At 38.8% G+C, this 13,238-nt stretch overlaps 1 protein-coding gene across 2 annotated transcripts in view; it reads right to left on the bottom strand.

The window, feature by feature from the left end:
• LOC122563653 (calcipressin-3) overlaps nt 1-13,238 on the bottom strand; it is a 152,366-nt gene that overhangs the window by 83,972 nt on the left and 55,156 nt on the right. Inside the window, exon 1 of one of the 2 annotated variants that reach the window (XM_087976841.1) lies at nt 6,994-7,311. The exons of the other annotated variant lie outside the window; for it this stretch is intronic. Coding sequence (XP_087832967.1) covers nt 6,994-7,080 — 87 coding nt within the window. The 5' untranslated portion in view covers nt 7,081-7,311. Of the gene's footprint in view, nt 1-6,993; nt 7,312-13,238 lie in introns of those variants that run through there. 2 annotated transcript variants of the gene reach the window in all.

Genomic DNA, 13,238 nt, shown 5'->3' on the forward strand with positions numbered 1-13,238 from the left:
TCCATCTCATCTTACATGCCAACCTATCCCCCACTGTATATCATGGCCCTTTTAATAATCTTTATGCTAACTTAGTGTTAACCTATGCCATCAAATATCCTACTATTCTTTGACTTACATTCTCCAAGCCTTCCGCCAACTACTTAATACCTAATAAAATCAAGCATTTGTATTCATAGGCTCACTTCAAAAACTTCAAAAGCATTGGAGCTGAAAATGAAACTGTGAACTGATAGGCACATCACTGTGATATGATAGATTATGAAATCAGTCATGCAGCATAAGTCCTAGAGAATTAGCCCTCAGGCTGATATCAAAAGACACTGAAATAGCAAGCTGTTTTTTTACATTACTGTCTTTTTAAAAAAAAAATTAAAGGCTATATGATTTAAATGCCCTGATAGCTTGGCAGTTCACTTGACAATGACATTCAGTGTATCCATCTTTCTCTTGCATCCATGTGTACTTTTAACAACTTCAAAGGGCATTTGGCCTCTTCTAAGGGCACTCTACCAAAGGTGTTTCTGGACCTAGGATTGGTAAGAAGTGCACATCCAGTAATTTAAATTGAACCTAACTGCAGGTAGCTTCAACTTCTGATGTGCAGTTAGCTCCATGAAACACAGATGTGCAAAACACAATCTGCACTCTTTCTCCAACCCCCTCCACACCACAGCCCCACCCAGCCACCCTGCAACCCAGAGAATATGAGGGGGCAGGGCTTGGCACTTCTAGAATTGAGCTTTGAGTGTAATTGTGGCCAAGATAGGGACTAAATGGCACTGAATACACCATTCCAGAAGTCTTGACCCTAAAACTGGCTTCCACTATTTTCTCAGGAGGGCAATGGATGCTGTTTGACCCTCCCCATCAGCACAAAAGTGTGTGCCACACTATTTCTTATGTTAGAATCCAATAAATTCCTGCAACTGATACTAAATGATGGTTCTGTAATTGATTTGCTTCTCCTTCCCTCCCTTCTCAAATACTGGGAGTGACATTTGAAATTTTTTAATCCAAAGCTCTAATTCATTAAGTTAGCAAATTCTCTTTTTGCTTATTTATCTGATTAGGATGGTTTAGTGTGTGTAAACCTCAATGAATGTGAGACAATAACCCATGGCTGATAACTTTCTTATATTGATTAAAGCCTGCGTAGTATGACTTTCCTGTCACTGTGATAATTTAAACTATTATAAAGATATTCCAGTACCATTAGTCTCAGTTGTAAATCATTTTGCTTAAGACTCTCTATTTAATAAAATGAACTCTACGTTCAAGTTTTCCAGAATTTACTTTTTTTTCCCAAGGAAGTATTAGACAATAATGGAAGTAATCACGTTATGTTATTCTATTGGCACCAATTTAATTAAAAATTATAGTCTTTCATACAGTTCAGCAGGAATTAAATACTTTAGCTAATAGTAGTCCTTTGGCAAATTAGAGGTGTCAAAGGACAGCAACTTAATTAATAGGAATTTTATAGTTTTATTAAACAGAAATGCTACAGTATAAGGTACTAAATATTTCAAATATTAAGTAATTGTAATTTATACTTACAGTTTCATAACTTTTTGTAAAATACAGGTGAATAAAATGGCTTTAAACAGATTTAAGTGCTGAACTTTCAGAAGCGCTTAATATGTTATCAGTCGAAATGAACCACTTCATATGTCTGAACATCTGACAAATTGCATAAAGTACAGTCTATATACTTCACAGTTTTAAGTGACAGATGTTCTATTATTAAAAATGGTACCATGAGAAAACTTAGCCCCCAATCTTCAATGCCAAACACCGTCTGGAAAAAACAAATCTATCAGTCAATATCTTACATCCGGGCAGTCAGACAATTCTTCTGGTAAAGTGGTTTTAACTGACAGGAACAAGAGAGTAGGCCAATCAGCCCCTCAAACCTGTTCCACCAGTCAATTAAATAATGGATAATATGTACCTCGACCTAACTCATCCACCTTTGCTCAACACCAAAGTTACCTAATTGACTCTTTTCTGTGAGCAAGCTCTTTGTTGTACAATGCAATACATTTAAGATTGCCATAAAGATGCACACGCAGAGGGAACATTAGTTCCATAGTGATTCCCATAGCTGTATTGACTGTTCTGGACAATATTCTGGATTGTTTCATGGCTCCACACTTCAGAGGAAACATTGTTCCATGTCCCTTGTCATCGTTATCTAATAAAGTTCAATCAATCAATCTCGGTCCCAACAGCTTCAATTTAAATAATATCCACAATCTTTGAAATAAAAGCATACTTCCGATTTCTACTACTCTTTGGCGAAAAAGTTCTTTGTGAGTACACCACTGCAAGGTCTAACTCTGATTTTAAGATTATTGCTTCTTGTTCTGGATAGGTTCAATATACCACCCTAACAAACCTCTTTTATTATTATACATTCAAAATTAATGTCTCTACAATCTTCTCTCCTTATTGGGAAAACAAGCCACAATTATGCCAGTCAGCCGAACAGTTGAGATCACACTAATATTCTCATATATCTGCACAAATTCCATTGTATCTGTACTGCATCTATTCTGAGTTAACATATCCTTAGAGGTTATGTTGTGCAAAGCTGAATACGATATTATAGATGATGTCAAGTGAAGTATAACATCTTCCTCTCTGTATTCTAACCTTATTGAGATGAATGCCCACATCTCATTAGCTGCTTTCAGTATTTTTAAAACTCAACTTCTCACTTTTAGCGATTTATTTCAATAGATACCCAAATCTCTGCATCGCTACAATTCCTAGTTCCTTGCCATTCAAAGCAGACTTAGAGAAATTTGTTTATGTAGCTGCTGGATTTACTGGGTAAACACTACTGCAATAGTGAGCAGTATTCTGCAATGGTGTTACCACTTACACAAGTGAGTTTCCCTGCTCATTCGAATTTGTTTTTCTTGAACTCAAAGTGGATAATTTCATAAGGCCCCACATTGAACTCCATTCCCCACAGTTTTACCCATTGATCTGTCTATGTTCTGTTTTGAATTTATTTTCTCATTTGTGTTTCCAAAATAGGTTTCCACAATAAAAGCAAAGGGTCTCCAGCTTAACCAGACTGTGCTGGAAACCCAATTTCAACAGTTCTACACCTAAACCCACGTACACGCAGCTATGCAGTTGATTTCAGTCAGATGCAAATTTAATTAGAGATGCCCAAAACATGACTTGTGGACTACACACTTTACAAGAAAATGTCAAATCTTCCCAGAACCAGCTACATATGCAATACAACAATTGACTTTAGTCAGATCCATAATTATATAGTGGTATGTCCAAAATATGACTTGTGGGTTATAGGCTTTACAGGGTAAGCTCATATCTTATTGAGGCTCTTTAGAGAGGGAGAGTGCCCTTTTGGATAGATACAAGAACATAAAGTGCTTTTTGGAATGCTAAAAGTAGGGATGAATGTATGTAAAAATGGATAAGCTTATTGGAACTATCAAGCTGTCAAACCTTGTGGATATTAAATAAAAAGAAACAGCATTTTTTAAGATCAGTGTGTGCTATTTAATTGCATTTGTTGATGTAAGTCTAAGGAGTACCAACACAGTATTTGTACTGCATTACTAATTTAAAAAAAAAACAGCCTTGAGATGGGATTGTCATTGGTTAGATAAGCATTTACTGACCATCAGTCTTTGCACTTGCATAGGTGGCAGTGAGCATCTCTCTTGAATCACTGAGACCCTTAGAGGTAGGTACACTCACAGCAGTATTAAGAAAGGAGTCCTAGGATGGGACAAGGCCAGCAACAGGGAAGGTTACAACCTATCATTATTACAGCGGGGTACCTGTTAATTTATAGTTTAACTGACAGACTAGTTATAAACCCTTTGCAATAGGGCTGTTAGTACAAATGCTTGTTTTTACAAGGGATTGAATAACTGAAGGATTTAAAATCTATTTTTTTTGTTATAGTTGTTTTTATGATGAATTTTAATCAATAAACACTTAGGAACTGCATATGATGGATACTGTGAGCATTGGCATTAAATTTGTAAGGATTTAGGATGATGGGTAGGACATGAGTTGGCATGCGTTATCACTAGAGTGGCATAGGCTATCTCAAGAGCCATGTGGATAGGTACAGTGGCATGGTTAGGAATGGAGTGTATGAGGTGCCAGGGGTGGTGGTTGGGGTGCAGGAATTGGTATGTGTTGGCAAAGTGGGAGTGGGTGCTGAAGTGTAGTTCTTTATTTCTTGCTATTTTTCCTTACACAACTGAGATGAAATCATGGACCATTGAGGGTGGCCTTTTCACACAGACCTGGCAATGAGTAGTATCTGTAAGCTGCATCTGCAATGTTACACTATTTCCGGCTCATGGGGAGTCACCCTTGATCCCATAACACGTCCAACTCTCCCCCGTTGCCAGAAGCAAAATTAGAACATCCGAGACACATTCTCCAAATTCGGGTTTGTGGAATCAAGAATTTTCCTGACCCTTTGCATCCAATTCAGGAACAATGGGACTCAGTGTCAGCTACAAACCTGACCATCCAACTTCACCTAAAACACTGCTGTGTCTAAAGAAAAGCTGAGTCCTTAGTACAGAACCTTGTGGAACAAGCCTCATCACATCCCACCAATTAGATCGTGCTTCTTTTATTCTAACTGTCTAAAACTGCCTAAACAATATTTTATAATGATTTTAATCTGCATAACATGATTGCTTTGAAATTGCACACTTCCAATTTCATCAGTATTAATTTCTACAGTACCAGGTTGGGCCAGTTTATGGTCTATTTTAACTTGAGAGGCACAAGTCATCATGCATCCATTGTAACCTTGCAGGAAAACAAGCCATTCAGCAGCTCAAATGCTGATACGAGAATCTAAACAAGACTAGCACAAATTAAAGAGAGAAATGCTAGTTTCTGTCTTTTGAAGAATTTGTACACCAATCTGATGGCAACGTCACAGATTTCTGGATATCACATAATACATTGGATATCAACACAACCACATGAAAATTTGCCCATGTATGTCAATTACACGAAAAGTGGGACAAATCTAACCCTGTCAATTACATCCGAGCAGTCTACTACTGATCATCAGCAAAGTATTGGAAGGTGTCATCAACAATGCAATCAAGTGACACTTGCAAAGGAATAACCTGCTCACTTACACTCAGTTTGGGTTCCACCAGGGCCATTCAACCCCTGCCCTCATTATAGTTTTGGTCCAAACATAGACAAAAGGGTGAGCGTGAGCAAGATCAAGGCTGCATTTGAGCAAATGTGGCTCAAAGAGCACTAGCAGTAGGTATCTATCTAGCAAAAGGCACATGTCAAACATGCAATAGCAACTTCTCCATTTGCATGGAGGAGTTCAGTGCCAATAACATACAAGAAATTTAACATCATCCATGACAAAGCAGCCTAGTTGACTGGCACCCCAACCACCAACTTCAACATTTACTTCATCCACCACAGAACACACAGTGGCAGCAGTGTGTACCAGCTACAACATACATTGCAGCAATTCAACAAGGCTCCTGAGACAGCACCTTCCAAACTTATGACCTCTACTGCCTAAAAGGGCAAGGGCAGTAGATACACGGTAACATCAATACCTACAAGATCTCCTCTTAAGTCACATACCAACCTGACTTGGAACTGTATCGTCGTTTCCTCACTGTCACCAAGTCAAAATCCTGTAACACCCTTCCTAATGCCATTGTGTGTGTCCCTACATTCCAAGAACTCCACCCATTCAAGAAGGCAGCTCATCACCATCTTCTCCAAGGCAAATGGCAAAGGATAATCAATTCTGGCTGAACCTGTGACACTCATATCCATGAAAGAATAATGAAAAGAAAAGAAACATAAGGAGATATACCTTTTCTAATAATATACTTGAATTCAACCTCACTCATTGCACCTGTCTAAACATTAATTCTTTCCATGCAATAGCCAATTTAGTGTTAAATGTGTCAAAATACAACACATAGAAAGAATTATGTTGGATTAAAAATTTCAATTTGTACAAAATCATCAGGGCCACTGAAATCACAACCTAATAATTGAGAGATAAATACACAGCAAGATCTCAGAGGTTAAGAAAGGCATTATCCTAATCCACCCACAGTAAAATTTTCCAAACAGCCTCAAAATAATGTTTATTTTAAAGGCAGTCTCCCTTTCTTCTCCCCAGTACAGTTCACCCAGGATTTTGGTTAGGACAACACGAATAACTGCAGATATTGATCAAGGTCACCTTGCAGATTGTCAGGAGGAGAGTGTTACTGACTGCAACTAAAAAGGTGGAACATTCACCACCATTTCCCTCATTCAATTCCCTCAACATCTTCATTCCATTCTGTGCTGCTGTCCAGGGGGAAGAAGAATCAAGGATATTCGCAAATTCAATACTTAATAAACAACGATTATACACTGCACCAACAAATAATTATCCATACAGGGTTTGAAATTCGTTTTGTTTGTGTGTCTAAAATACAGACAAATATTCATTCACACACATAGATTAGATGCACTTTTTAGGGGAAAAAGTAGTGGAAAAAGGAAGCCTCATATGCCTATCTGAACACTGAAACAGCTGGATTACATTGTGGACTATATTTTTCCAATGTTGGTATCAAATTAAAAGACTGAAAAGTCATAAGTCTCAGCATAAAGTACCAGATACATGTTGGAGTAAATTTAAGCAATATTTTCTGTGCTATCAATATTTCCCTAGGTATATATTAATTGAAGTTTAACTTTTCAAAAAAAACTAGGAACACAACAATTACTGAAGAGTTTAAACATATTTGTTATACAGATAGACAGCTACATTTAGAATTCATGCCTGACTTTAGAAATGATTACTGTTCATATCATGTGCTTTGCACCAACATAAATTGCAGTTTGATCAATTCAGCCATCATAATATGCCAAAGCAGGAGTGGTCCAAACCCAAAATATTTTAAAAAATTAAATGAATGTATTCCATACCTGGACCTCTTGGTTTGTGAATATTTGCTCATTAACCTCACATGCAACTAGCACTAACAGTTCCCACTCCATCTTCTGTGCTGGCATTCTTCAATGTGCTTAATCTATTTTTGTAGTTTTGCACTCTCGCTTTTTCTCTCTCCCACCGTGGCATATGAAAAGCCAGCACTTCGGACCTCTAGCAGAACACAGTTTTGCTGATGCCTCTGAGCATTACCAATAACGTTATGAAACACAATAGAAAGAAATTAAAAGACAGGCTTTTTGAAAATCAGCAAACGATGATCCTGCTTACAGCCAGCTCAGAACTGCACTCCATTTGCCTTCAGGAGATAAATGCAGGCACTGAAAACTGTACATAGGGATTTAGTCCTGCCAGTGACATCACTGCAGCACTGACCTGGCATGCTAATTAGCTCCTTTTTCACAATTTGTACACGTTGTTCATTTTATACACCAAAGAGACTTTGAAAGCAAGCAAAAAAATCAACATTACATTAAATGAACATTTCAAAGAAATTGAACAGTAAATATTCCATATTTGTAAGTGCTGTCCAATAAATAAAGTGCACAATAAACAAGCCTGCTTCCACTAAATTTGGATTATCTGCGTGTGGTATCTCTACAAAATCTTTTAAGGAGATTTGAAATTTCTGCTGCCAATGTTTCTGGTTTTCACTAGATAATTTTCTCAGGTTCAGTGTGACAAACCCTTCTCTTATGTTGTATGGCTGTACTCCACACAAACCAGAGTCTGCTCTTATTTATGCAATATCTGGTATTTGTTGTGAGCTCGGGGTTGAAGAAAAAAAAAATCCTTGTTATTACATTTCAGTTTATGGACACATCAAATGCAAGACAATAAAATACTTTATCAAGATAATGGTTTAGGCTATGATCTTCCCAACTGACATATTGAACTTTAACCAGATAAGTGAATGGTAACAAGAGCAAACAATAGATTTACAATAATTAGGAACTTAAATATTTCTTCTTGGGACACAGGAAACAACAGTCATTTCTGCATTAACACTCAATTGAAAGCTGGACCTGAAATAAAGTCAAGGATTAAACTGACACTGCAGTTTGGTGCTGACCTATTACAATATAAAGCTGATGACTTCAGAAGGTTTGCTAAAATGGAACAATCAGCCAAAGATTTTTTAAAAATGTTTTGAAAATAGGCTATAACAAAAGAAATTACAAAAGTAATTTATATGCCAATCAAAAAATGTACTGTGAACAGATCAACACAATGCCAGTGTTTGAATTACATGGTTTAAACTCCAGTCTAGGAACAAATTACCCTGCTAAACTCAATTGCCAACAATCTAATTTCTGCATTATAGAGAAACCATTTTGAACATCATCAACTAGGAAAACACGTTACATGTTATGCATCAGAAATCATCAGATTTAAATCTGGTTTACTTTATTTAATCAAACCTAGGAGTAGCAGTCACCCACAAGACAGTCAATAGCATAATTCATTTCAAAGAGAAAGGCTTCACTCTGTCACACATAAACTGATCAAGAAAATTTACAAGTATAAAAATGGCAGACAGCCATAACGAAATGATGCATTTGACCACCATGAAGCCCAATCTACTGCACCCATCACTTAAATTCCTTGGCGGGACAATACATATAAATGTCCTGAAGCCAATCGAGATGGAAGAAAATCTACAAACCACCTCTCTGATGACAGGTGATCACGAAGCTTCTAAGACAGCTCAGATATGTCACTGTACATTCCACCTACTGCTTAAACATTATTGTCTGTCAGCCACAAGTTGGGAACTTTGTCCTCACTTTTTTTGAATGTTTGCGGTGAATTCACACTCATTACACAAAACCACCATTTTTTTGCAAAGACAAGTCTTTGAGAAAAGGCAAAACCTGCTTACATTTAGCCCAGTTCTATGCCTGCATTATCCTGATATACAAAGCTCTCATCCCTTTAACCTAATTATGTGAAGTAGTCAGTTCATTGTGGTTTCTGGTGTGGCTCATGCATAAACAATAGGAGTAATCTTACCTAACCCACTTTTCAGTAAACAGGTAGATGTGGGTTAGTGCCCAGTTCTAACTCTCCACTGAAGGGTAGAGAGACAGGTGGTTGACTGGAAACCTATCATCTTCCCAAACAGTGGATTAGGTTAACATGACATCCTCAGCAGTGATGAAGCCAATGGTATTAACTTACAAGTGTTTTCAAGAACCTAAGTATATCAGAGCCATAACAGCTTTTCTCAGTTGAAGTCTGTAATTTAGCATCACTAGCTATTCCTGCAATTGGGGAAGTTGTATTGATTAACATAAAATATAAAGTGGATGGATTTAGCTGGCCCAAAGGGGATGGCGTCAGTGTGTTTGAGAACCAGCGGGGAATCTCATCAGGCCAATAGGGAGGCCTGGCACTATTGAGCTCCTCCATACACTTATGTGGCGACCATAAAGTCTTCTTTGGTAGTCAGGATCTGGCAGCTGTAGCCTCGCTGCTGAAAGCAGCCAGCCAGAGACCAGTAACTCCTCAATGTCACCACAGCCCTGGGTAGCTTACGCAGCTGGCTATGCACTGATCAGAGGTTAGGATCGTTGCAGAACCCCATGATAAAGGTGAGTGAAGCCAGGATGGGGATCACAGGAGAAGGAGGGGCAGGTCAGAGATCTTATGATCCCAGCTGACAGTAATATTCGAACCGTTAGATCCCAAAGTGAAAACTGGCTTGATAGGCCAAAAGTTTTTTTTAAACCATTTGTGGTGGCGACTGAACATTTCACAACAGATAGCTTTTAACAAAGGAAGTTTATTAAATACAAAAGTGAAAAATACAAGCTATTTTACATTATACAAGAGGTATTTGAAATGGTCTTTTTAAGGTAACAGAGATAAGGATTCAACCCTTTTATCTTCAACATTGACCTTATGGACACAACTTCAGTGCAAGATCACCCCATCCCCACTTCAAAATTCCTTGTTGACACGGAGTTAACTAGTTTCTGGAACTTTCTTCTAAATGACTTTTAAACACTTTTGGAGTAAAAATGTAGGACTGAACTTTACTATTTTTTGGGAATAATGTCAGCTTTGTCAAGTTTCATGGAAGGTTTTTCTTCATGAGGCTTACAAGATTTCTCACCATATATTAGTAAACCTGCCTCATTAACTACCTACCCCAACCAAATGGTGCCCCTCACACCGATTCTAGCTCCATTCTCCAATTTGCTGTACCTGGGACAACTTGCTGGTGCCAGGTTATGCTTGGAGTGGAGTGGAATTCCAAGCATTGGCACAATCTTTAAAAGGTCAACGGTAAACTCAGACAAGCACGGTTAGTCAGGAGCTGCACTGCACAGTTCATGGTATTTGCCGCAGACATAGAGGATAAGGAAAATTGACAGCCCATCTTGTGGGAATGGACCTGGGGGTTCTGATGGAGCAGCACAGGAGCACAATGTCCACTACCACAAGGACAGGCTGAAGACGGCACAGCGTCAGACCATGCCAACCTTGTTCAAGGCTGCTACCTGAGTCCATGCAGACTAAGCCACCTGAAGGAATGCCTGGCACTGCAGGAAAAAGGTCAATGACCTTCTGCATTCTGCCAGAGTCAGTGCCACCAGCTTCTCTCCACTATCTCACACTCATTCTATTTCTGCTACCCAACTCCCACTAAAGCTCATGCACTACTGCTCTCACTACTGCCTGTAACATCTTCCTCACTCACTGTTACCCACCCCAGTCCCCAACACCACTGATCCTGCCTACTCACTCAATTGGGACAGCTCTCCACCTGCACCAAAAGTAACAGCTGTGGTACTTATCTTCACCTCCCTTCATACTTGCCTCTCATTCCAGGAGACTAACAGCCCACAATAGGGTGGATAGAGTCAAGGTGAGTATTGGTTTGCTTGACATTCAGCTCCTCACCCTTTTGTGTAGAGAGTCCTGACTCTAACTGCCCCGAGTGGTTGAGAAACTGTGTTCAAGCCCCTAGACTTGTGTCAGAACTGGCTGTTGATTTACTGTGCGAGGACTCCCTGATCGATGTCTCTCCCCTTTTACCTGCCTGAGGACTAGTGACAACCATAAGTATCCTGGCTTTGCTTCTGCATTAAATATCAAGGCAATATAGCAGCACTGTGAGTTTGCTATCCATAGCTGAGGCGCAAGATGCAAAAAGACAAGGCAAGACAGGGATGCTATGACCCATCCGATAGCCTCAAAGTGAGTATCAAAAGAACAAGCAAACAGCTTGGAGAAGCAGTCCAGGTCAGTCCGTGAGCTGGTGTTTGTCCCAGAGTACAACGTGTCCTTACTGTGACATTCCAATGATAGTTCATATTGCATCCCAAGGTGCAGCACTGAAATACAGGAGCATACCTTATATGGTTCAGAGATGTGCCATGAGGGTTCTTACAAGCTGGCACACATCAGATTCCAATGTTTGTCAACCTGGGATCTGTATGGCCACTGTCCTGAGATACCGTTGTCCAACATACTGGTTCTTTAGAGAAAGTAGTGAGTTTAAATCACCAGGAACTCACTCTGAGTTCGATGTCAAGAATTCTAAGCTTGTTTGTGGTGAGTGGCAAGATTGGCAACTGCATAGTAAGATGTGATATGTACAGTTAATAAGGTCATGAACAAGCAATAATCCCCCTTAGTAGAGAGTTGATTGCTGCCTAACAAGATACTTAGCTTCAAACTAGAACTTAGTTAAAAGATGCAGTAAGTTGCTCCCAACATTGATAATAGGCGTCGCTAGACTTGTCCAATTTGGCCATGGCATTTAGGCCCCTATATGATTCTGCCCATGGTTAAACAATTCTTTCAGTTTTCTGTTTCCGGAATTTTCTTCTAAGCCAATTCTTCCCTACCCCTGGACTTCTAGACACTGATAAACTACCTTTTTGCTCTGATTGAACCTGTGCACACTGTCTTTCTAAATGAATTAATTTCAGTCTGTCGGTGTCATAAAACATCTTGTTGCTAGGCCCATGTTTTCCCTTCTTTTCCCCTTGTTTCAAATACACTGAACTGTTCACTTCAAGCTCTATTCCACAGCTGGAACCCTCATTAAAAATACACACAGCAAACTCCAGACCTCCCAATATTACTCACAGAGAACAAGTAAAATGAGACTGAAACTATGTCTTTCCCTTAACACTCACATAACATACATATACAAATCAAATTTAAAGCCACATACATATATTATTTCTCCACTTTGGAATCCAGGTTCCCAAATAATAATCATATATTAGGAATCTTCATCACAAGACAAGAGGGTGGCTTTCAATGTCACCTTGCTTCCTAATGTCAGATTGCTTGTTAAGGGATCAGAGTCAGGCAGCTGCTACTTAGTTCCTTAGTCATCATGAATTGCAATGGGGTCAGGGACAATTGTTGTCAGTTGGTCATTAATGAGTTCACCTTGCCACCGGTGGCTGCAAATCCTCTCTCAGTCCCTTCCTCCCTTTAACCTAATCTGGGGACTACCAAAAGACTGATTTGGGGTCTTTCTGAAAATTAAATAGTCAAGGTTATCGTGGTTTTCGCAAGTGCATTAAATATAAAGAAATTAAATGGGGATGTAAAACTAGATTGGTTGTCTGAATTGTCTTTCCTGCTGTTTGTACTGAACTGAAGTATTAATCTACATTGTGTGCTGAAGTCTCTGGAGTAGGCTTCAACTCATGACCTTCTGTCTTAAAGACAAGAACACTGCTGCCATGCTGACTACTATGCAGCAACTTATTAATTGCTTGTTATAAATCCATTATACATTACATCAATTTCATTTCCATTACTAATACACTCCTCAAAGAACTCTTACTAATTTTGTCAAATGTGTCTTTCACTGATCTGTGCTGGCTAACCAGTTATAACTCCTGTCTTTCCTGGGAAGCATTAATTTGATCCTGTGTTATGGTGTCTAGGATCTCATCCACTACCAATTGATATAATAATGTAAATTATCCATTTTCGTTCGCCAAACAGAAAACCTGTGTGAGTATTTATCATGGAGGCTCAACATTTGATCATTGAAGTTCATATAGAACTAAAGCTAAAGCCTGGACAGTCTCTTCATCTTTGCTAATTTGACAGAAGAGGCCAATAAATGCAAGTCCTGACCTTGAACATTGCATCCACTAATTTTGCTTTTATTTATTTATTTATTGTCACATGTCTTGTTACAAAAAAAAGTGTTGTGTAGTGTCATACTCTCTGGCATATC

Source organism: Chiloscyllium plagiosum, unplaced genomic scaffold (assembly GCF_037043375.1).
Source record: "Chiloscyllium plagiosum isolate Xiang-an unplaced genomic scaffold, Cpla_swu_hap1 HiC_scaffold_30, whole genome shotgun sequence".
Lineage (NCBI taxonomy): Eukaryota > Metazoa > Chordata > Chondrichthyes > Orectolobiformes > Hemiscylliidae > Chiloscyllium > Chiloscyllium plagiosum.